The sequence below is a fragment of the Oryzias latipes genome, chromosome 15 (assembly GCF_002234675.1).
Source record: "Oryzias latipes chromosome 15, ASM223467v1".
NCBI classification, from domain to species: domain Eukaryota; kingdom Metazoa; phylum Chordata; class Actinopteri; order Beloniformes; family Adrianichthyidae; genus Oryzias; species Oryzias latipes.
The window spans coordinates 2,111,901-2,137,572 of NC_019873.2; the positions used below are offsets into that span (position 1 = coordinate 2,111,901).

Genomic DNA, 25,672 nt, shown 5'->3' on the forward strand with positions numbered 1-25,672 from the left:
TCCTAAAGGTGCTCTGCAGGGAACCTGCCGTGCGATTGCTGTCATTATCAGACTTGTTCCCCCGTCTCTGTTGCTCATCTTTGTCTTGGTAACAGACAAACATGGACTGAGCTCAAATCCAATCTGCTTTTTCACATATCTAATCCCATTTGCTCCTTTCAAGATCACAGTATCGGGGCAGAGGGGCATAATTAAGTCCATACATCCTGCGGTGGCAGTTTGGATTAATTCAAGTATGCTAATGCAATTCAATTTGATACAGTTCATCTTGTGCTAATGCAGATTGAAAGATGTGAGGCACGATCAAATACCTCTTAGCCTTTTCATTTGCATGATTTTATTTTTTTAATAAAATTAATCAATTTGTAATTATGTGACCTAGCCTGTAATTAGTTTATTTGTCACTGTAGTTAACTCCCTGTGTGGAGCATCAGAGAGAAGGAGACGGAAAACATCCATCTGTCCCTCATTTAATCACCAGCTTGGTGCTGAATCATGTGCTGCTGCAGAACGATCACGCGCTCGCTGGTCTTGTGCTGTTTGAGGACGAAGAAGATGTTTGATCAGGCCAAGACTCTTCCAGGTGTTTTTGTCTGAGGCACGGCTCCTGGGCATGTTTTCCCACATGCGCTCACCCTCAGGCTGCTTAAATGGATTAGAAAAACCAGTTAGACTGATGTGGACACCAGAGTCAGGCCTGGGAACACAAGTGCTGCTCCTATTTCTGCTTCTTTGACGTTGATATAGAAGAATTTCACAAAAGATTGTTTGGACCACAAGTTCATATCTATCTATCTATCTATCGATCAATCGATCGATAGATAGAATCCATTGTAATGGATGCTGAGCTTTTCTCTTGGTTGCCTTCATCTGCATCTTGCGTATACTTTGTTTTTGAACATGTGGACAGACGTTAAAGCTAACCATGACTGAAGATTAGCATGCGGTGGATCATGCTGTCTGACTGCAGTGGAAATGGGATCATCTACTGTAATGACCCCCAGCATCTTCCCAGGTCAAGCCAGTCAGGGTGGAACTATAAGAGGTGTTCAGGATTTAAAACCATGACTCTATATTTATTATTCCATCATCTGACTCTTTGAACAAATGAACCAATTTAATAAAAATATGTATTGAGGTTGAGTTTAGCAGATCCTCTTTGGTGCATGTTCAGCAGACTGGACCATGGCGTCTGCATGCAGCTGCTGCTGAAACGTGTGTCATGCTAAAGCCAGCTTCTCTCTTCCGCAGTGCAAGTGGTCCAGAAAGGGATTCATCAGGACTCGATGGGCCCTGGCTGACTGGTGAGTTTTATGGAGTGATCTTTACCGCAGCAGACCCCCCCCATCAGTGGGACAGCAGACTGAGGTGTCACCTCTCCGTGCAGGCAGGGGGGGGGGATCACAGACTGACTGAGTATCTCATGGGGGGTGACCCACAGTGGCATGCAGAGATTCGATTAGATGTAATATCGTTAGTCAAGCAGCTGCATATGACAGATGACAAAAAACATTAGATGCAATCGAACCTGTACAGGATAAATAGAAATGCTGCTTCCAGCATGCAGAAACGCGGGGGGGGGGGCGAGGGGGGGGTAATCTAATAGAGGGATGACATTAGAACTAAAGAGCTGAAACGGTAAGCATTTAATTGGAGCATGACGTTTGACAAGAGCGGCCGGGAGAGCGACGGCTGAGGAGCAGGAGATCGGATCAGAGTCCCCCCCCCCCCCATCCATGTTCCATTTTTTCAGGATGTCACTGCAGAATAAAGAGCTCAAGATAAGAGCAATCCCTCTGGGTCCCCCTTAGAGCGGCGCGCTAACCAAACACCCGTCAGGTCAGGGAGGTGTTCATCTCTGCACATTGAGATGTCCAGCGTTTTTGCAGTGGAGCAAACGGGGGGGGGGGGGCTTGGTGGTTTTTGACTGCTGTGATTCCTCCCCAGGACCTTTGATCTGGTCAACATTCACCTTTTCCACGACGCCTCCAACCTTGTTGCCTGGGAGAACAGCCCCTCGGTCTACTCCACCACCAGGCAGAAGGCCCTGGGCTTCGTTTTGGACAGGTACTGGTCCTGCTGCCCCTCAGCTTTGATGAGGGGGGGGGGGCTGACTGTATTTGATCACTATGACAACAATCGTGTGGTTCTGCACATCCAGGTCAGTCGGGTTCGGCTAACCATTGGTGTTATGATAAAGGGGGGGGGGATTACATCCGTCTGTAAAAGTTGGGGGTCTTTAACGGTCTGCCAACTCCCACGTCTCTTTTATCTGCTCTCTCTCTCTTTCTTCCTTTTCAACATTTTCCTCCTGTTTTTCAGTTTAATCCTCACTTTTTGTATCAGGCTTTTAAGTGCGGGGGGTGGGTGGGTGGGGGGGTCATTCTTCCTCATTTTGATGCATACAGGAAACATTCTGCTGATCGCTTAAAAACAAGACTCCGTTGGATCAAAATCATTACACGGTTTAGAAAGTGACGAATCCTGATTTCTGCAGGTTTCTTGTTTATATTTTTTGATCAAATCAAACTTTATTTATACTCACATTTCACACACAAACCTCACATCAGCAAACAGCCAATGGCCTGGATTACAGGAACCATTTAAATAAACAGTAAATGAAAGAACCTGGACAGATGAGGTGTTCTTGTCTCTGCGTCCTTCCGTCTGGCTAAAATGATTTATGGGACGTCCATTTGAGGCAGAGCGCGATGATGGAGAGCTCCAAATGATCCATTTTCCCCACCTGATCCTGCTGCTACAGAATACAAGATAAACCCCCCCCCCCCCCCCCCCCCCCCCCCAGTTAAAAAATGATAAAAGTAGAATGCATGATTCTCAGCCCCTCCCTCATGACCAGCCACATACATGCACATGTGGATGGAGCTCATCTCAAAGCTTTCCGATACTCCTGAGGTGAAGTAATCCTCTGTGTGTGTGGGGGGGCATCTTTCACCGTTAAATGTCACAGATGTGGAGGCCTGCAGTTGAGTCTTGTATTCACTTCAGCGATGGTCACTGTAGGTTTTTTGGGACAGGTGTGTAAACAGAGATGGGCGGGGGGGGGGCATCCTATTAGGGGCGAGGGAGCATGGCAGCTAGCTTTTTTTGGACCCGGCGGGCGCACTGGAGTGAGAAAAGCTGGCGGTGAGCAGGGACGGAGGAGGAGCACAAAGGGTGCTGGGGCTCTGCAAAGGCCAGTGAATAATGGGTCGCTCCTTTCACGGGGGCTGCTAACCTTTTGGCAGCCACCAGCAAACTCCATTCTCCTCAGCCGATCCGGGGGGACAATGTGCCCGGGCAAGGCTTTGAATGAAACACCGCCACCAACAGTGCTCCCATTCAGGGCTGGTTGGGAACCATCTTTTTGGCTTTTGTCCCGACTCTGACTCCTACCCCCAGAAGCAAAGCAGGAAAAGGACCTAAAAGCACCCCCCCACACACACACCTCCCCTTCCTCGTCTCTCTGCTCCACCTCCCTCTCTTTGGGCTAATCTCTCATTGGGAGCTGCTGGAGCCCCCCCCCCCCCCCCCCCCCCCCCAGCAGCCGGTGGAGGAGAGTGATCACATGGGGAGGAGAGACATGGAGCTGCAGCCTCCACCTTATCTGCTTTAATAATGCAGCTTACAGCCCATTGAGAAGACGTCTGATAAGCCTTTTCCTCTGAGGCCTTTTAACAGCTAAACAGTGTTTATCTCCAAAGTGCTTCAGGGCCTCAGGGGAACAATGCTGAGAAAAAACCTGCTGGATGCTCTGGACTGAGATGCTCGCTCTGAACGCGCACACACTCTGCTCGACATAAGAAGCCAACGTTTTGCTTTCTCCTGCAGGATACTGCTTCTGCAGCCAGAACTTCATCCGTGCAGGAGTCTTCATAACGTTTCACAAGATAAAAAACGCAGTTTTCCTAGTTGTTAAAGAATTCTCTTGAATGTGTTAGAGGTTGTTTCTCCTGCAAATCTCTTTTCAGATCGTGCGCTCCGCTTCAGGGAGGACAGTTTTACATTACAACTGTGAAATCCTGCCATAAAGGCCTCTTTTGTGGCTTCCCATTATTTTCACACAAATATAGTCCATTGTCAGAGTGCTGAAGTTAATTTGATCAACATTGGGGACATTTAACTGTTTTGTTGGCTGAAAAGGCTTGTTTCATGCTCATTTTCACGGCATTGAAAAGCAGTGATTGGCAGAAAAATAATGTTGCCCTTAACAATTCAAAGCAATTAGTTTCCCATGGGGAGGCAGTGGGCCGCACTGGCCACCACACAGCGATGCTTTGTCGTTTTATGGAGGGTCATCAGTCAACTGTCAGCGCGCCTCAAAGAGCCCTCCAATCTAAATGTTTCCCTTCAGGCTTTTCCCAGAACAACAAGTGAAAGAGCACAGAGGCACACCAGCTTCCAACCAATAGAGACGCTGAGCTGCCAGAGGGACGGCCACATTAGCACGGCAGATCCTCCACTGAGCATCCGTGCTGAGCACGCCAGCAAGACGCTGCAAAAAAAAGAAAGAAAAGGACAAGCTCCAGAACATCCAGGAGAAGTTTCTGATTGGTTTCCAGATGGTGGAACGTTTGCATGAATCCTCAGACTTTCAGTCTTTACCTGAATGACGTTTTGTCCCAAAGCTTGACCTTTTCTTTTTACTACTTAATCATTTGCACTCTTAATTTATCTGTAACCCTTGTGCTATCCAAGGCACGTTAACGATGGGAGTGGGGTCATCTAGACCCACTAGACAGTGCTCTGAACCTTTTTTCTTCAATGATTTGTGATCTTCACTGGTGTCCATGGATTACATGAAATCTTTCCACCTTCATCCACCTTTGTCATGGTAGGGAGGACACCTCAATGTAAGGGGGGGGGGTCATCTGGACCCCATAGCATAGCTCAAGAGTTAAAACAGTTTTTGGCAATACTTGATATCAATCAAGAATAACCATAGCTTTTTTACAGATATTTTTTATTATTTACGCTATAATTTCACAGAGAACCGGAAAAACGTTATTCCAAGTAGTAAATGTTGACTTTTTTAACAACAAAAATCACATTTTTATGTTTTACAACAAAAGATCGAACAAGTAAAGACCTAATAAACATGTCTAAATCCGAAAAACATAGCAAGGACTAGGTGGAAACAATGTGAAAAATGTCTGAAAAACCAGACAAAGCTCCTCTCACAGTTCCAAGGATTTATTCCAACAAGTGCCACAAATATTTACATTTTTTTAATTGAAACCAAAACTTTCAAAGCTGAAAACCTTTTGAAACCTTCACGTTAAATTTGGAATGAAAATGATGCTGAAGTGGGGGTCGGTGTGATTCCTTCGTCATTGTAAACGGCTAATGAGATCTGCAAACTGACCAGTGAGGCTTAATGAGCGTCTGCAGACTTTGGAAGGAGCCTCAGTCTGAAGCCAGTGACAGTAAGAAACTCAAGCCCAAACATGTGAGTTCTGGGCTTGAGTTTAAATCTGTTTAAAGGACAGTGGAGCGTTGTGGGCTGATTTCTGCAATGTTAGATGGGCTAAAGGAACTGCAGAAAACCTTCATTTCTTCCACCATGGTCTGCAGCACTGCATGAAACCCCACCATAGGATTTTCAGATACTTTCCTGTTATCAGAATCCCCTTGAACCGTCTACAGCACAGAGACAAACAGAAGGAACAGCTGATTGCTGAACACACCACAATTGACTCAGATTTACAAAGAATCCTTCTCCTAGCAGTAAGCAGCCTTATCATTGGAGAACGTTTCAGCAGCGCAGCCTCAGATTGTGTTTTCCTACAGTGCACATCGTTCTGCTCATCCTGGACATGAGCTGAAGACACCGATGTTCTTCTCCAGTGATCACCGGTTCCTCTGACTGCAGCCAGTGGCTGGTTGCTAAGAGAATTTGGGGGAGTCTCTAAAATGTCTTTAAACATTTGAGGGGCTGTGGGGCAGAGATACAGGCAGATAACTGGAACATGACCCTGAGACCACGCTTACAAACCACCGTCAGTTCAGATCCAACTTTTGTTTATCCCCCACAGAGAAGAGCAGTGCAACAGACAGAGCAGTAACCATTTTGACTAGACAGTAAAGATCCTGGAGAGCAGGGGTCACTAACTAACGGACCGCGGTCCGGACCCAGACGCTGGGTCATGCAGACCCAGACCCGGATCCGAACTTTACGCAAAACTAATACAATGGCTGCCTCCATTTAAATGGTGCAGCTCTTGTTGTTGTTGCAACCAACACATTCTCACTCCCAACTCGTCATAAAGGGACGTATTTTCGGGCCCCTTTGATTTTTTTTAGGCGTCCCCAACTGGTCTTTTTTCCACGTGGTCACCAACCCCCGGGCCGTGAACCAGTACCGGTCCACAGTCTGAGGGCTGTTTGGTACCGGGCCCTAGACAGGGAAATAAAATGCATTTACTAACTTTCATTCTTTCTGCCCTTTTATTTTCTGATTCAAAAGGAAGTTTTATTTTGGAAAACTACTGGATTCTGTTCACCACATCCGTGGTGACTCGTTGCGTGACAAAGAGCGGCTGCTCACTCGGAGCACTAGCTTAGCTTAAGGCCCGAAGCTGAAAGTTAACAAAAGCCAAACAAAAAGACGTGTTTAGAAAGTTTCTTTGGGGAGAAAAGAGTCAGTCAGGAAACCGAAGAAGAGCTTCACCTTCAGAGCAACATAAAGCTGCTGTTTACAGACTAAACCAGGAGTCTTCCTCGACGTATGGATTTACGGAGACAGTTGCTTCCATGGACCAAGTCGCTCTTCATAAAATGCGTCGACTGACTCAAATGTTTCTCATAATCTCACAATGATAGAGATGCAGACACGATGGATTAACGTTTATATTATATTTAGAAAATACCAGGTTTATTTATTTATCCGTCACACATTAAAAAGTTGGACGTGGCTGAAGGTAGAGTCCGGTTGTTAGCCTCCACTTTGACATTAGGGGGAAATCTTCATCACAAAGTCTAAGTTTAACCCAGCTGTAAATATTTGACAGAGAATGAAGATTCAATCAAAAAGGTTACCAACCTGCTGAAGATGTTTCTGAACCGAGGAAACATTTAAGAATTTTTCTACAGAAAGGCTGAATTAAGCAGGAATTTTCCAGTTTTGAAATGAAACCCTGATGAAACCCCTGAGAAGCGTTAAACATTTGTTCAAATGTACATTCTTCCACTGAATTGAAGTGAGAGTTAGACATTAACTCCATGCAGATGTGCCACAAATCCTCAGCTACTTAAAATGTATCACACTGAATATTTAAACCTTTTTTTTTCCGGACCTTCTTTTCTAACTGGACCTCTTAACATTTCAGTTGTAGACCCCTGCTGTAGAGAATTTTCTTTGTGGTTTTATGGAAGAAAAGTCGGAAGAAACTCCGAGAATAAGTGTTGAAGCCCTTTCAGCTGGTGGTTGGGTTTGTTGAAGGTGTAACCTCTGTTTGTGTTGAGGTGTTGCTTTATCAAAGTAAAGTTTTCCACTCTGTGGGGAACCAGCTAACGGGTTTATCCTAAACAAAACTCTGAAATGTACCTTTTATATTTGCCTGCTGACGTGGCTCACTTCCTGTTTGGGATTTGAACCAGGGACTTTTTGCTGTGTGGAAAGAGCACTAGCCACTACAGTACTTAAATACAGATTTTCTTTCTCTGTGATGCTCCGTTCACACCTGACAAGAATGGGCTGAACACAGGTTCCTGAACACGAGTGTAGCATCTGGTGTTCACACGGGACTGTCGCTACCCAATACCGGCACGTGTTCTTACAGCTGGAAGAGGCTTGGTGCAAAATGTCAAAGTTATGCAAATCTGGTACATTTTGCAGGATTTTTCCTTCACAGCTCTATTCCCATACATGAGAGACGTGGCGTCGTGGGTTTTGAACCGCAGTTATAAATGTCCCCTTTGTGATCAATTTTCAAATGGTTTGGCCCTTCTGTGAATCGAAAAGGACCCCATTCATTCGTCACTACAGAACCCAAGTCCCCGATTGGTCAAAGTTCAACTGTTGTAACTTCTCAGGTGCGTTCAATGGCTACGCGTTTTGTACGTAAAACCCGAAACTGGACTAGCAAACGTGCGTAGCGATACGTAACTGCGAGGGTTTTTACCATGGAAGCCTGGAGCGTGCATTTACAGGCTTTACGAGGTTCCAGACAGAGCTCCGGTGTTTTAGGAAACCTTTTCTCACACAGTCCCACTGGTGTTCCCAGCTTTGCCCACAGGGGCCCACATCCACATTAGGTCTTGTTGACTAGAGGCTTGGTCTGCCGGGACTCCCTTCTCTAACCTCCATTTGACCGCCATGCCCCCCCACTTTCCTGCGCAGCGTTTTAACTAAGGGATGGTGTTACTAAGGAGATGGGAGGCGAGCAGTGGGATGGTGGCAAGGCTGTCCAGCAGTGTCAAAGGTCCCGTTAGGGGCCACCCCCGTCCCATTCAGAACCACGTCAGCAGCAGATTCTTCACAATGTTAACATTCTCCCAAATTCTCTGCCTTCATGATGACGCCTCTTCCACCAGCTATTGTGTGCAAAGTCGAATCCCACCGGCCGACGTATCGGGAAGTCATCTTGTCAATGTAACTGTGACATGGCCCCCCCGTTGCACCCTCATAATCTCATGTGGACTGTCTTTTCTGGCAGAGTTTGGCTGTCAATCACACTTTATAATCTGGTTCGGGGGCTGGTGTGAATGCAGCAGTGATCTGGAAGTGTGTCATCTCAGATTGAGATGCTCTGAGTTTCAGTGGAGAAAGACGTTTTGGGCTGAGATGCTTTTTGCGTGTTCCCCTCAACGGCTTGTTTGCATGGGGGGGGGTAGAAGAGAACCACGGAGAGAATGTGCTGGCTTTGTGCTGCCGCTTAAGGAGCCTGGGAGCAAAGTCCGGGGCCATGTCATAAATTAGTGTCTGACCCCTGTCTTTGTGTGGCCCCTCCCGGAAGAACCGGGGAAGGCCCCAGCCCAAACCCCAGTGAGAAGAGGCTCCTTCAGGGGGGTCGCGGCAGCCGAAAGCATGTTTATAGACTGTATAAAGGAGTGTGTCTTTGTGGGAGAATGTCACGGACACTGTTACAGTCTGCCTGGAGCAGCTATGATGACCAGTCTAATGGGGCCCCAGACAACGGAGAGGGGCAGCCAGTGGGGCCCCTCCAAGCTCTGGACCCCCCACCCGCAGGCCCTTTCACGCCCAGTAGCTGTAGCTAATGTTGCAATTCTTTGCGGCTGCACAAAGGCCAGGAAAAGTCAACTTTCACGGCAGCGGGTCACCATGAGTGCTTTAGGAAGCGGCCGTGTAAACAGAGTGTTACCTTCTGACCTGTGGCTGATACCGCGCAGCAGCAGACAAAACCGCCGGCCGCGGCTGTTAGACATGCATGTTAGCAGGAGAAAGACCGAGGGAGACACTTTCTGTCCTCGTCTCCTATGACGGGCGGACACCCCCTCGTCTCCTGCTCCTCATTCATCACTCCAGTGATTCCATCAGTGCTGGTTGTCCAGGGACACATGTTCAAACTGCGACAAAGATCGGTGTGTATTTGTTTTAGTTTGGTAACGGATGGTTCCGGGAGTTCCCACGGCCTGCAGGGCCGCCGTCTTTCAGGCTTTTTACTGCCGACCTCTCTGCCCAGCAGGAGGAAGAGCTTCAGCGCAGCAGGTCTCTTAGCAGCACGCCGTGAGGTCATTAATGACATCAGTGCGGGTCTGCTAACGAGCACACACACTCACACACAAAAACATTCACACACACAGTCAGTCAGTATTGGAGTGGTCCTGCTCAGACGTTAATATGACAAGTTCTGGAGAGAAGAAGCTTGTTTCAGGAAGGATTACCGTCAGTGGGAGCTTTAGAACAGATCCAGGATCTGAGCTCTGCCTGGATACACATTCAAATGTCTCAATTACAGCTTGAAATGACACCAATTTATCATAAAAACATTTAGATGTTTTTATTTAATCTCATACCCCAATACATTAATTTGTTAATACATGCATATCATTTATTCTTTTAATTACAATTAATTTCTGTATGGTTGCACTTAAAAACGTGTATGGTTTTTATTTTATTTTATATTTTTTATTTTTAAGACAATTTTAAAATGTTGATTTAATGCAGCAGAGAATCCAAGAATTTTAATGCATGAAATATTTTTGTTATCGTGCTTCATGTGGATGTTTTAAATTTAGAGTCTAGTTTTAATTTTACAAATTAAATTTTATTAAAACATATTATTTTTAAAGGTGATTGTCATGACACTTAGGGTCCCCCCCAGATTTTCCCTTTTTTTTGTTGCATTTAGGGTTTTTAGACAACAGCAAATCAAACCATATTCCCTGTGCTTCCTTATATATTTTTTGCAAACTGAAGTTGTCACTTTTTCCTTTTATTAGATGTGTAATGTTTAATATTTCCTACCTTATTTACATTTCTTTACTTTTAAATGTAATTTTGTTAATCTTTAGTAAAACTTTTTTTTTGGCCTTGAGTAAAAAAAAAAAATATATATGTATATATATATATATATATATATATATATATATATATATATATATATATATATATATATATATATAATCTTGAAATAAAGTAGAAGCTTTGGTGGATTTTTAAAAATCCATCTTTAAATTGGAATTTTAAAACGATGAGAATCAAACTGCTGCTTGTTCCTAAGCAGGCAAATTAAAGATGATCTCAATAGAAAAAATAATTCTTGATTTAACTGCAGCTTATTGATTGAATATTTGGTTGGCAAGAAAACTGTCAATTTGTGTTGAAAGAAACCAACAAATAGTGAGAAAGATCTTTTTGAAACAATGAATGTATTTAAATCAAATGTAACTACGGTGCAATATTTTTTTTTTTTTTTGAGTCCTCGTCCTCCTGCCTCCTCTGTCAGCTCGCTGAAGGGTCCTGCATCAGATGGATGCACAGCCACCTTCTTCTTTCTTTACGGCTTCAAGAATATATTGTTTCCTGGGCCTGGGAAGTCCACAGTGAAATTTATCCACACGATTAGTGCAGATAGGGAGCCAAGCATCCTGACTCATTAATTACACAAGAGCAAGCACCACATCCACCTTCATTTCCTGCCTCTGCTCTCAAGAAAAAGCACTTTTAAGTAGGTGACAAGTTCATTATATGTCGCTTAGGTGCATTTTTTTAAGTGGGATGCTGGCTCTGCAGGGAATTTGTGCAGGTTTGGAAGATGTCCGTGTCTGCTTGAATGTATGTGCTCGGTTGTAAATGTACTTTATTTTGCTCCATCGCTGCCTTTTAACATAGTTGGTAAAAGATTTTAGGAAATTAAAAGAAAATTTGCACAAGTCTTTGTTTATGCGAGGTAACAAGAACATGTAATGTTCTTTATGCTGATATATAAGGAAAACATAGTAAATATAAACTCAAGACAGGTCCAGTCCATACTGGAAATAATGCATTTTTAAAAAAAGCCAAAATAATTGGAGGGAAACAGACCTGCTGCAGGCTCTGAGGGTAAGTTTCCTTTAACTTTCCGTGCTTTAGAATGAACCCAGTTTGGCTTGTTTTCTTTCTCTTTGATGGACTCACCAAAGTGAATTTTCTCTTTCAAAGGAACTTATCAGTGTTATTGACTCAATATTGCTTGAATGGCAGAGTCAGCTGAACGTTAGCAGTTTGTTTCAGCATCAGCCTCTCGCGTGTATGGGAAATGCACTGCAGACAGGTCCCAGAGCAGACAATTAGCCTGTGCTGGGGCTGATGGGCTTCCCTTTGAACTGGATTTCTTAAAGAAATTACAAGGCTGAGGGCTTTAATCTTGGTCTTGATGCTGTTCATGCCCTCACATTTTTTCTTTCTGAAACACTTTCCTCCGTAAAACTCAGTGTGTAAAATATTTTAATTGGGTTGTATTTTTCATTTCCTCATGATGTTTTTCTGAAATGCATTTCTAAAAGTAAAAATGATTGAACTTGCTGACGCTCAGAGCTTCCAGTCATTCAGTGAGGACCAGCAGATGGCGCTGTGGCCCTCACAAACTAAATGCCCCCTGTTAGAGCAGCGCTTCAGGGCAGCTGATGGTTTTGTGAAGAGGAGGATTTTCTGCTGATAATCCAGCGTGTTTGGTTTCTGTTTTGCAGGATTACGGACCAGCGGTATGAAAAGGTGCCATATTTTATTTTTGGGGACTTTAACTTCAGGTTGGATTCAAAACAATTTATTGAGGTGAGTGTTTCCTGCAGCTCCGTGTTATTCTCTTCTTGTATGATCAAACTGGTGAAAAGCTTCTGCAAGGATCTGATTTGCTGTTTTTTTTAACAAAAGCATGGTTTGTGTGTTTGGTTCTCACTGTCTCCTTAGAGCTATGAACCATTAAATGCTCCACTGTTGCTCCCCCAGCTGTGTTTGCCAACAGAGCCTCCAAGTGTTTTCTTCTGCTGCCGTTTACTGCCCCTTCCCCTTTGCCTTCCTCTTTCTGCTCTCCTGCTGCTGCACCGAGGCCAAGGAGGGCTAAAGCGGTGCAGTCATTCAGCTTTGTCCATAAGAAGGTGGGGGGTTAGCGGCACGGCGAGTCATAAAAGCCCACCGCACACAGTCGTGTCCCGTAGGAAGGTGGTGGGAGGGGCACTTGTTGGCCGATCCGTTTCCGGCACCATGGGCCTGGAACCAGTAGGCCCGCTCAAGGTGTGGCCATTGTTCTGTCAGCAGGGGCCCCAAGGAGGAGCCAGGGAAGAGGAGGACAGGCTCCCTGGATGCACCTCACAGGAAGTTCATCATCTTTCCACAAGGCGGGAACTTACGAGGGGCAGCTCAGCTGCATGGCTATCACATGTTTTTACTCAGAAATCTATCAGAGGCATTGATTAGTTGCTTGGACGTTTGTGCGGTACATTTGATTTGGAGCTGTAATTGGATCACATTGACCCTCTGGTCATATGAACACGATGATAAATACAGAAGAGACTCTGCAGCAGATGTTCAGACACTGAGGCCATTCAGGAGGCATCTTCTGCAATTACACGTCACCTGGCACGCATTAGGTTGTCACATTGATATTTTGTCGATAGCTGCGCTGTCCGTCCCGTGAGCAGCAGCGTAAGCTGCTCTGCTTTGGCTGCTCTGTGGTAGGTAAAAACACATCTTCCTCATGTCTTCATGCTCTGAGATGCTGTTTGAGTGCAGGCGGGGTCGCGACCCCTCTCCAGGGATGTGTTAGGCCTGCATCCATGTGTGTCCATCTCTGCCCCCGTTCTCCTTTCTTATGCTGCTTTGCCCCTTTCACAAACACCAATCTGGTAGGTTAGATGCATCTGATCTGAGTGATTTAGGGGTGAGGCAGCAACTGAAGAGGGGGGGGGGGGGTGCTGGCTGGCTTTTAGACTCCCCCCTCAGGAAATTAGAGCTTGGGTCTGAGGCATAAACCACTCTCATAAACACACAGGTCTCCAGGTTTTCCTCTGGCTGAACGGGACATCGTGGACATTTAATGGGCCAACGAGACCAGCTGATGTCATCTGTGCAAAATGGGTTGTGGGGGGGGGGCTTCATAAACTCACGCGGTGATCAACCTGTCCGGTTTGAAGGGGGGCCTGGGCATTCATGACCGACAGTCTGTGATGTCCCAATAAACAAATGGGCTGAGACCTGGAATCAGGGAGTAACTCACAGCTGAGAGGCCCTTTTTAGCCCTTTAATGACAATTAATGTCAACAAGACAATTAGTGCACATCAGCTGAAGTGCTTAACTGTAGACGGGGCTGCCGAGGGATCGATTCTCCATACTTATCTTCAGATTGATTCAGACTGGAGGAGGCCGCCGCTCTTTCTCACCATCATCTGTGTGGAAGAGTCTTCTGCAGTTCGCTTCTTTCTAATCACAACCTGATCTGCAGCGTCAGAGACGTGTTAGAAGCACATGGGCGAACTCGACTCACTCATTACAGGAACACCGAATGCAACAGCCTCCTCTCCCTCTCCTCTGTGCTCAACCGCAGGCCACACCAGGGTCACACCGCCACGTTTGGAGAGCGACCGCCATGTTTCGGGATGGATCTGTGGGTTCCAAAAAGAGTGGGTTTGTTATTGTCTGAAGCCAAATTCCAGGTGGCAAATTCCTGGCATGCTTTAGCGGCAGGATCAGTAACCACAGACCTGCAGCCAACCCCCTCCGTCCCGGCCCGGGAAACCCCATTAATTGTGTCCGACAGAGGGAATTGGTTCAATTGACCCCCATTCAGGAGGCCTTTGACTGGCAGACAAAAGACACAGCCACGTGGAGACTAATGCTTGGACCGAGGTGGTCCAAGCCCCCCAGCTCCTCCCCTCCCCCCCATGGGTCTGATCCCGCCGTGGCTTGATCACGCTCTGGATCGGTGCTGGAAAACAGGAAATCACTGAGCAAGTCTTTGGGAGATTGTGTCTGCTGAATGTCCTAGAAAGATTTCTTTTAACAGTTGAGTTGGGCAGCTTAAAGATGCAGCACACACGGATATTAACTGGTTCAAAACATGAAACGTTTCAGGGAAGAACCGTATCAGAGCAGAGAATTCCCTCATAAATGAAGGAAGAGAATGTCTGAGCGATTGGACATTGATGTTGCTGGAAAACGCTTTAGCAAATAGTTGGGAATTAAAGTCTAGCAAAAGTATTGCCGGTAGTCAGTTACTGATTCTCTCAATGTCCTACATAAAAAGCTGAGTTTGATCTGTAATGTTTAACTATAGAAACAATTCAACTATAAGAGGAAAATTACAGTAAATTAAGATAATTTAAAGAATGTATTTATACAATGGACCAGAAAATAAGGATTTATCTCCTACAAACAGTCCAGAATTCTGTTCCTCCCAGACCAGGGACTTCTTCACCCATTTGAACTGGTTATCTTTATAAAGGACTCCTGTCCACAGCCTCAGTCAGACTGCACCCTCTCCACTAAAGACCTGTCAAAGGACACCAGGGACAAGATTGTAGACCTGAACAAGACTGGAATGGAGAAATCGACAGTAAACAAACAGCTTGGAGAGAAGAGAAGAACTGTTGGAGCAAATGTTACAAAATGGAAGATCACTGAGAACCTTCTTCCACCTGGAACCCCATGAAAGATCTCACCTGGTGGGGTACAAATGATCTGGAGAACGGTAAAGAACAGCCCCACCAACCTACACCAACTCCACTGGCTCCCAGTTAATCCTTCTTTTCCTTGTCTAAATCCTCAATGACCATCCTCCTCCATCTCTTTCAGATGTCCTTCAAATACTCTCTAGAACCTCAAACCCTCTTTCTCCATTCACCTCTGCCACCTGCCTGCCTCGGCACCATGGGAGCTGGCTTTGAGTCTCTCTACTTCCAAACTCTGGAAGTCTGTTCCCGTACATCAGGAAGGAACATTGACTCAGTGGCTGGTTTGAAATCTGAACTCCAAACTCACCTGTTGAAAGTAACCATCTCTTTATGATTTCACTTTTGTTTTTGTTTGTATTTATATCCTTTTTAGTTGGTTTTATTTTGAACATTGAACTTTAGTGTCTTGAAGGCACTTTAAATGAAACATACTATTATTATTTGTGGCACAATATGTCACCATGGATTCAAATCCTACAGAGCTCCAAAGGTCTCTCTGTTTGAACTAGCACTTGTTCAGGTCCACCTAAAGTTCTCCAGAGACCATCTGGATGATCCAAACAAAGACTGGAGAATTCCATGTGAGACCAGAACTCATTGGTTCAAAAATCACTCACCTGTTTGGAGGGAAGAATGCCGAGTTCCTTTCCAACATCATGCTTTGGGGCTGCTTTTGTGCCCTCTCCATGACTGATCCCTTTTAAAGGATGAAGGAGGCCATGCTTGGTAAGATTTTGGACCAACCTTCCATCAGTGAGAGCTTTAAACATGTCTGGATCTTCCTGGTGCATGTGTTCAGATGGATGTTTATAGTGATGTGTGTTTGAGAGTTAACGTGTGTGTGTGTGTGTGTGTGTGTGTGAAGTGGCCATGAATCAGCTGTGTCCATGACAGGCTCGCGGCTCTGTGCCTGATCTCTTAGTATATTTAAAAACCCTCCTAATTAAACTTAATAGAATGTAAATTTAATATCTGCAGAGATTGTGTGCTGCCGGCCAGCCGGCCGGCCTGCTCCAATTTCAGGATTGATCGAGGCCAACGGGAGGGTTAATTGCTGACTTGATCTACCGCCGCCCGGACATGGTGTGGGGCTGTTTTAATTGAGGCTGATCTGCTGCTACACGAACAGATTTCATTAAACCAGCTGGCCCTTCCTTTGGCGGGTGTAGCGCCTCCTGTCTGCTTCAGTGAGAGGTGCAGCAAACCGTCCGGGCATCAATCTCCGTTCTTTTGTCCTGTGTCCTTTCACTCGCTTGAGCAGCATGAAATTAAAGGTGGAGCCTGAGACTGTCCAACTCCAAATGATATAAAAAGCCTATTAATGACAGACCAGCATGATGGATCGTGCATTTTTCTCACAGTGGAATCAATCAATCAAAAAAGAGATGTAAGCAATTTTTTAGGGAGCATTACATACATTTATGTTTGAATGCCGTGTTTTTATTGCAGCTGATATAAGCAATATGTCAGACGGGACTTGTCTGACAGGAACGCTTTTCCACGCAGACGGTTGGTTCATCATTAATTAAGGGTTCATATTTAAAATAACAGCAACAGAGACGTTAACCTTCCTCACGTGAGGTGGGACAGCACTTCATCAGACAGTTGATAGTCCTTCTGCTCAACCTGGTCCCGGTGAAGCATCTTCAGCAGGAAAGCCCAGGCTGGTTCCTGTTTGAGCTGGCGGTTGATGAGCGCGTGGATGTCTGGCCGGCTATAAATCAAAAAGCGGCTGGTGTAATTAAGTACACACTACATTAGTCAGGCTAATTAATTTTGGGGGCCATCCATCCATTAGCCAGCGGGCCAGCACTGATTGGGACTCTGTTCTGTGGAACCCCTGACACCGGGGACCACGACCCTCCCCGGCTGCCCCCCCCCGGCTTCCCGGACACACTCGTGCATTTACCACCAGAGACGCAGATGTACACGCTCACGTGCGCGGCGGCTGAAGCGGAGGCCTATTGAAATGAGCGAGTTTATGTCATAACTCTTCAGAGCAGAGCTGTCGGCAGCTGGTGTTTGACTATTTTACCGCTCGGCCAAACCGTATTGACAAATCGTTTAAATAGTGCGTCTGGCCAACAAAATCAATATTCTTCTCTGTGGACCTCACCCCACCTGATATTGTTTTAATTGTCCTGAAGCAGTAAACCCTGTGCATTTACTACGAGTAAAAACAGAGTTTTTAGCGCCTACTATGTGACCCCCGCCTGTTTACAGCCTCACAGGTGACGCCTGAGCGGATATTTTCTAACAGCACAATAAAGAGCCTTTATCTGCCTAGAAGAGTCCAATCCATCACTACGAGGGCCCATTATATCACTGATAACTGGTCTGGATATGAGGCTCACTGCTCCCTCAGACAACAGGCCTGTTCTCTCTCTGTTTGCTCTCTTTGCTCGTGAAGAGTTCCGCCATGGGGGCGGGGCTTCAGCTTTGATGGGAGGGCTGTCCATAGAATTAAACTGCTGGCAGATGAGGAACAAGCCGCAGGTTCTGTTGGTGCTGCTCATTAACAACAGGCCGTTTGAGCCCGGCGCCAGTCATGCTGCTGCCATTGTGTGCTCAGAGGGGAGGGGCCAGTGGGGCTGGAGCTCCGAGCCAGCGGTGGGACGGCGTGACAGTCCAAGTCAAAGATGAGCACAGAGCCTGGCACCAACAGGCTCTGTGAGGGGATGCTGCTTCGTGGACCCCGGGGTCGGTCTCGGCCTGTGGATCGGGGCGTGGCCGGCAGTACCCCCAAGTAGCCCCCTCCCCCTATTTTATGCTCTGATCTGCTGGGCATCAAAAAAGGAAGGCTTTTTACACCCCTCTAAAGCTTTATGTCATTTACTGAACAATAACGTTGTTCATCCACCAGACCCAGTTTGAGATTTTATAAAACCTGCTGACTAAAATCCTCTGAGAACCATTGAGAAAGACCCCCCAATCATCTGACAGACCTGGACCTTTTGTTCTGCAGATGAATTCAGTTTGAATATTTAAACTTAGTTGAAGTAAATAAACCAGATCTTTATCTGTAAACTGTCATCAAAAGCTGCTTTGAACCAGCAGGAAGGCAGAGGTCAACCTTTGCTCATTTCATTAAATGTTGAAATCAGATAAAGCAGATAGAATGTGATGTGACAGCTACTGTTGGATATGTTACACTGATGCAGAAAATGAAGTTGAAAACAATTACAAGTGCTGCAATCTTTGGAAAATCTCTAGGAATAATATCTATATATCAATGATTCCTGATCAAATCTAATCTGATTTATAAATGGTCTGAGTGGTTTTTGAATCAGCTTGCTGAAGTCCTGAAGAGTCCTAAAGAGTCCTGAAGAGTCCTGAGGAGTCCTGAGGAGTCCTGAAGAGTTCTAAAGAGTCCTGAAGAGTCCTAAAGAGTCCTAAAGAGTCCTATGGAGTCCTAAAGAGTCCTATAGAGTCCTGAAGAGTCCTGAAGAGTCCTATAGAGTCCTATAGAGTCCTATAGAGTCCTAAAGAGTCCTATAGAGTCCTATAGAGTCCTAAAGAGTCCTATAGAGTCCTATAGAGTCCTAAAGAGTCCTAAAGAGTCCTGAAGAGTCCAGTGGTCTCTGTGTTTGGCCGCGCTAACAGTGGCTTTGGCCTCCTGTAAGTGAAGCCGGACCCCGTCTTTGAAGTCCCGGGGAGGGACGGCGGCGGCTAACAGTGATGCTATTATTTAGTGCAGATGGAATCTGGCATAAACTGTGAAGGATAGTGATCTCTTTGTGCCTGGTACATAGTGTGCGTGATGTCAGTCTATTTGGGACTAATGCAGTCGGCTGCCTTTGTAAAGAGAGCACAATCATTTTTGCTTCTTGCCTCTGGAGGATAAACTGCTGCGTGGATAACCCCACCGTCCCTGGGGAGCGTGTCCGAGAATGCACATGCACTACAATGTTTTTGGCATTCTAATCTTTGCAGTTTGTGCTCATGCGTATGCAAAGCAGCCCCACAGGAGCGGCTGCACATGGCTGCTCAATAATTTAGTCTCACATTGTTTTCAAATCAGGCAACTTAATTTGTGCTAATTGCTTTTTTATGGTTTTGTGTTTTCTTTTTTGATGCGGTGATAAAGCCTCTTAAAGATTGAAAGGAGAAGCGGCGGTGCGAGGATCATTTAAAGTTTTGCTGTTTCCCAGAGCGATGCTGCTGCAGGAAGGCTCATTGTACCGGCTGTAAACTTGGCGCTGGCACCGTTGGCTTTTAAAGCGACTTTAAAAGTCCAAGGCTCCATTCAGAGCCGCGCACAAATATCCCATCATATTTAAGAGGGCCTATTAAGCAGCACATTTAGAATTCATGGGCCCTCTGTTGCGTGATTTATCTATGACGGTCAAACTGCAGGGTCCATTCAGAAGGAGTGGCCCTGCTTTTTGTCTTAGAGGGGGCCGAAACAATGCTTGTGCGGGCTGGTTTCTCTGAAAGGGCCTTGTCTTTCAGGGGGCAGTGAGAGCCGGGGCTGGCCTAACATCTGTTTGTGTCCAGAGCCGGGCGGGACTGGAGCACTGCGTGCCTCGGTGGCCCCCTTTTCCTCTCCTTGGGGGTCTTTGTTCCTGATTTCATGCTATCAGAGCGGCAGCATGTTTTCCTGCGCGGAGTTGTCAGGGGCATAAAAGACCCTGAGTGGGGTCACATCTAGAGGGATGGGCATGAAAAATTGGTAAAATGTATCACAAAGCCCACCCACTAGATGGTTGCCTAGCGCCCTATGCTTGGCTGTCAGGACCCCCTCCCCCTTGCTGCACCTTACTTCCCCCTTCTCCTTGGCTGAGCTGCACCTCTCTCCCTATGGGGGTGGAGGGGGCATCGATGAGAGGAAGCGGCGTAAATGAGATGTGAGCCAAGCAACCGAGAGGCAAAAGTCTTTAGGAGCGAAGGTCCTTATGTTCTTCTGAATGAGGCTTCATCTCCCTGATGCTGCTTCTATTGAACACCAACATGATGAAGCTGACAGCTCCTGCTCGCTTGTGCCGCTCTCACTGATCACCAATTTACTCTTCAATAGTCCGTAATTGTCTCTGAGGCAACAGAGTGCCTGTCTGTCCATTTGTTTGCATTGATTGCAGCCGGCGTCGATGGGGAGGAAGCTAAACTGGGTCAGAGTGGAGCTTCTCAGGTGTTTGCTGGTAATGATGATCTTTGAGCAGCGCCACCGCGGTGCTGCGATGGGTTCTTCATCCGCTTTCTGGACTCTCTTACGTCCCAAACGCATTGATTGGTCCTCAGAAGCATGATGGGGGGGCGCTGCCTTAAACAGTCCTGCAGACATCTGCTGTGCCTGGTTTCAGAGTGCTGACTAAATGGGTGGAGGGACTGGGAGGTTCAGATTAAATCTCTCATTAGGTTTTCTTTGTACAGGTGGCAGTGATGTGTCAAGAACCTTGCGTGGGACAATGTCCTCCTCTCACTGGGGCTAATATGCTACAGGATACCCCCCCCATCCCCACCCCTTTTTTCTTACTGCTACTTCTTTACATAGAGACACAATGAAGCATCTGGTGACTTGATTCTGGGTGGAAAGCTTCTCCGGGGCTTTTGTGTCTGCTGCTTGTGCAGAAGCACATGTAAACGGAGAGGAGCGGGCAGATTTTGGGGGTGGGGGGGCACTTTTCCTTGGATAAAACTCTGTTGTCATATTGATTTGTTTGAAACCAAAATATGGAAGATCCTGTTAGAGTGATGTGTCCTTTAACTCTGCTGGCCGGTGAATGCTTGTGTTTGGATGTGAGGTGCACCCCCCCCCCCCCCCCCCCCCGGTGAAGGAGGGGGAGGTTGCAGGGGTCAAAGTGATGAATTTTTATGGGCCTGTTCCCTGTGTTTCAGCCCTGTCCCTGCCTGTGCACGCAGCACTGCCTCTCAAAGACCGCCATGCAGGGCAATTTGTCCTGCAGGGCGGCTCAGAATGGCCCGCAGAGGAGTTAAAAACAGCGGGAGGGGGGCACCAACACATGATGACACACACTCTTCCCCTCTCACACACTGTTCTGTTGTCCCAAATGATTTGTGACCTGTCCATTATCCACTCTGCGGGGACAAATGCTCTCGGTGGGTTAGTGGAGGTAACAGCAGAATGCCCCCCAACCCCCCATGGCAGCCATTGTTTTTAGAGAAGTTTCCCAGATGTTGGAGTGCGCAAGATAAATAGGGCGTATTATCGCCACCGTGCACGCCCACCTTCCTCTGTGGGGCAGTTTTGGGTGAGGGCGGGGCACGTTGGGACCTCCTACGACGTGCAGACCCACCCTCAATGTCAGCCCTCATGGCGCTCATGGGGGTGTGGGTCTGTGAGCTGTTGGGGGGGTGAGGCCAGGTTTACGGGGGTCGGCTGCAGACCAACGGGTCGTGGGTGTTCTCCATGTTGGACTGACGTCCTGCCGCAGCAGAGGCGGCGGGACGCTCTGGTTTCTGTTCAGGCAGATAGGGGGAAGGGGTGGGGGGGGGGGGGGTCACAGGGCTGAAATCCATCTTGTTTTCATAAGTGAGTTCTGATGTGTGAAATCGGTTTCCATCAGCCAGATTTGACGGGGAGGGAATTGGAACTCACCTGCTGCTGGCCCCGCCCACTCCCAGCCGTCTTCAGCCGGATTGACGGGTAAACGATTCCTGTCGTGGTTTGGGTGATCACTCTGTGTTGAGACAACACTGGTCCAGGAAGAAGCAGCTATTTCTCAGTTGTAATGTTTTCATTTTTTTTTCTATCAGATAAAGTTGAGCATCCGTCTTAAAAGTGTTCATCTTCTTCATTGGCGTGAGGGTTGTGCATCATGACCTGACTTCTTTCTGAGCTGGAACTGTCCACATGCTTGGATGAGGCTTTGACCTGGCTGCAGTGGATGTCCTCCATCTGTTGGTGCAGCACGGACAGAAGGCCTGAATGTGTTTCTGTTTTGGGGCTTTGAAGTGGGACAGATTGCTTTAACCTTTTTTTTTCTTGAGGGAGCAGCTCCTTTATACAGCCGCTTCCTTCCTCCACAATCATGAGATTATCCTGCATTGATGCACAAAACCTCAGCCTCTCAGCCCCCCCACCCCACCCCCCACCCCCCCAGGGCCAGTGGCCCTGCATAAACACTCACCACTGACCTGTGACCCAAAATGCAGAGCTGTGATGCTGAATCACTTTCAGGGTGGGATGAAGCATCATCAGCGGCCTGTTGATCTTTTTCTCCCAAAGACTTATTGGCCTGTTTTTAACAAGCAGCCAATCAGGAGTCCATTTGTGGGAAACCCGTCTGGATGGAACAGCAGACTGTTGTGAGATCCAGCTGGGCTCTGCGGACATGTGGGCCTTAATTCTCCGCACGGCGGTGCTGGTCTCATGACGACGGCTTCAGGAGGAGCCCATGAATGTTGTACCTTTAAGACGACAGCAGGGAAGCAGGATCAATCCTTAAAATCAAGCTGCAGCTGCAGGGATTGATTGTTCTGTCAATGATCACATCAGTGGATTGTTCAGTTGTCAGCACACAGCAACATGGAAAACAGTGGAAAAACAAGAAAAGCTTTTTGTCAAGCAGACAAGACTGAAAAAAAAAAGATTTTAGAATAAAAGGGTTTGATATGAATCTATTTCTCTTTTCAAACCTTTGAGACCTGAATTTATCTCAGTAACTACAGAACACTGATTTATGTTTTTGCTTTCAGGTAGATGCTAAATTAGGATCATTTTGGATCAAAGTGCTTTGATGCATATTTGCTGCTGAGGGCTTTGCAGAGTTTTTTGCAAAATGTTTTACTGTCCTGAGTAAGAAACTGTCTACAGTCGACCTTTCGGCTGGATGTCCACCTGGTGACAGGAGAGCAGGATGAAACGTTTGGGATTGGCTAAGGAAAAGCTGGTTTCTGGTTGGAAAAGGGAATTTGTGCAGTTGTCTTTCCTAAATGACTTTTTGACAGTGAAAGTGTCTCTCAGCAGCTCCTTCTTGGGCCCATTCATGACACAAAGCTGCTTAAGCACACTTAAGCGCATTAGCATTTGGCTGCCGGGGGACCATATTGACCCTGTGTTTGGACGGCCTAAATGACTGAAAGATGGAGCGGTTTGCTGAGGCTTTAGAAAGTTGCTTTTAGGGAGCAGGAATAATCATGCAGGGATGGGGCTGAGCTGGGGGGGCGGCTGTGAGGAGCTGTTCCACTTTCTCTCAGGACACGGTGTTTGTTCTAATCTGCCGTGCCACTTCTCCGTGGTCAAAGCAGCCCTGATTTGTGACATTTCAGTCAAAGAGGGCTTTTTCTGCTGGCTATATTGGCTTGACCCGATTATCTAATCTGTGCTTTGAATTTCAATGGGCTGGGCTCGTCTCCGCTGTGTGGTATGGGAACCTCATTCAGCCGTCTTCAAACACAGATGGCCGAATGTTTAACTAATTGTTAAGAGAGTCCACAGAGCGGAATTTAACCACGCACGCCGGCCGGGGTCAGCGCATAAAGCCTGATAAAGAGGACTGATAGTGAGCTGACACTTTTTATTCCTTTAAAACGATGAGGCGCATAGTTCTGGTGTTTTCAAGATTTACAGCAAAGATCCAAACCTAAAAATGAAACGGTTGCCTTGGTTTCTGTCTTGTAAGAAAAATATTCACATCAAGAAAGTTTTTCAAAAGCAAATTAATCTTAGTTTGAGAAAGTCCATTTTCTGAATGACCAGAATTGTTTTCTTAAAGGAAGATTTCTTGATAAAACCCTTTTTGACCCTCCTGACAGAAGTTTATGCTTTATGCCAATAGGGGTAAGAAGTCTTGACTTGTTTCTAAGAAGTCTGTTTTTGCAGTGTCGACATGAACTAAGTATTCAGACTTTGTACGTTTAGAGTGGAAGCAGTCATTCTGAAGAAACATTTCAGGATTTTAGACGGTGACCGTCTGCCATGGCGTCTGCTGGGGGGCAACATTTCTCTTTGACTCCTGGTTTCTGTTCGGCTGCTCAGGACTCCGTGAGAACCACAACAAACTGTTTTATTCCGGGTTCCAGCTGCTGAATGTTGGCAAATGCTTTTCTCTCTTCCTGTCCTCACCTTCACGTTTCACTGATGTAATCTTGTCTTTAAACATTTATCAGAGGTTTGTGGTTTCATTGAACTTTTTTAACTTTAGTGGGTGAATTCACTTCTCCATGGGCTTTGGCCTGCCGTCCGTCCATCTCCGTCTCTGCATTTGCTTTAGTTTTCTTTGCTGCTGCTGATCGCTGTTGTTCTTCTCATCCTCAGAGTGTCTGTTCCACCGCCACCATGCAGACGGTCACAACCGGCAAAACCAACGAAGTTGACAAGCTGATATTCAGAGAAATTGATAATGACAAAAAGGTGAGGGTTTGGTCACATGACTCCTGCAGTGACCACAGTTCACTGAACATCCAGGAAACGTTAGGATACATCCAGGCTTATTTCCCAGCCCAACCTCAGGTTGTTCACAGTTTTCAGTTTTTTTTTTCTTTTTTTTTAAGTTTCTGGTTGATTTAATACTTTTTGAAAGAAAACTGTGTTGTTTTTTTCCAAAGGAAACCGTTCTTGACAGGACTCAATAGACCAGTAGTCTCCAACCTTTTTCATTTTCATGGAGCGGTCTGTTCAAGGCTGAAGTGGGCGTCCAATTATTCTTTTTCTTCAGCATCCAGCTTCTTTTAACATTTGCAGATGAAGTTTATCTTCATCCTCTGCAAAACATCTGCAGCTGCTTTAAACTTTATTTGTTCTCTAGATTTCCTGTAGGAACCATAAAAATGTGACGGAGATTTTGCCTCGACCCATAACTGTCTAAGTGGAAACAAAAAAATCAAACTTCAGCCTCGTCTGACTTTTTAAGTGCGACAGATAGAAAAATACATTAAAAAAAGGCTAAAACTGGTATTTTCTAAATGAAAAGATAATCTGGAATCCACCATTTAAACTATTTAATTAGCAGCTTCTCTGTAACATTAGACAGCCAGTTGCTAAATGTTTAGTATCATTATTATGTTGTGTGGGAACAACTGTGGTAATAAATCCATATTTGGAGTAAAGACTCCTGCTTTCTGTCTGTTAAATGCAGATTTCTTTGTTCTTTAAAGTTAAAGGCTTCCACAGGCCAGCGGTCGGCCTGGGTTGAGGGCCACTGCTATAGAGTTCCTACATGACGACTTACAGCAATGTCGTGGTTTTTATCTGTCTTTTGGCTCATGACATTAACAGCAGAGAAAGTCTTCTTCGGTCATTACAGCTCTCATTATGCTCTGCACCTCTCATTAGCATTGCCATTATTAATCAGAGCTAATTTCCTTCTTTTCTCTGATCCAGGTTGTTCTTCAACTTGAAAAGAAGCTTTTCAATTATGTCAACCAGGACGTTTTCCGGGAAAACAACGGGACCTCGGTAAGTCAGCCCTTCGCATCGCAGCTCCTCACATCTGCTCCACTTCAGACCTGTCATGATGATCTGCTGGTCTGCTTCACATATGTCGTCTCACTTTTATTGTTACACACTGATTCTCTGCGAAATAGAAGAAGCTTCAGAAAACAGAAAAAATCCATGTCAGCTGTAAAATGTTCTTCAATAACGTTAAGTGCATAAAGAAC

The 25,672-nt window shown here is 46.1% G+C and overlaps 1 protein-coding gene across 2 annotated transcripts in view; it reads left to right on the forward strand.

The window, feature by feature from the left end:
* inpp5a (inositol polyphosphate-5-phosphatase A) overlaps positions 1 to 25,672 on the forward strand; it is a 114,167-nt gene that overhangs the window by 67,837 nt on the left and 20,658 nt on the right. For both annotated transcript variants that reach the window (XM_011484012.3, XM_020709239.2), the window contains exons 7-11: positions 1,252 to 1,304; positions 1,948 to 2,067; positions 12,133 to 12,217; positions 24,330 to 24,425; positions 25,395 to 25,469. In XM_011484012.3, coding sequence (XP_011482314.2) covers positions 1,252 to 1,304; positions 1,948 to 2,067; positions 12,133 to 12,217; positions 24,330 to 24,425; positions 25,395 to 25,469 — 429 coding nt within the window. The remainder of the gene's footprint in view (positions 1 to 1,251; positions 1,305 to 1,947; positions 2,068 to 12,132; positions 12,218 to 24,329; positions 24,426 to 25,394; positions 25,470 to 25,672) is intronic.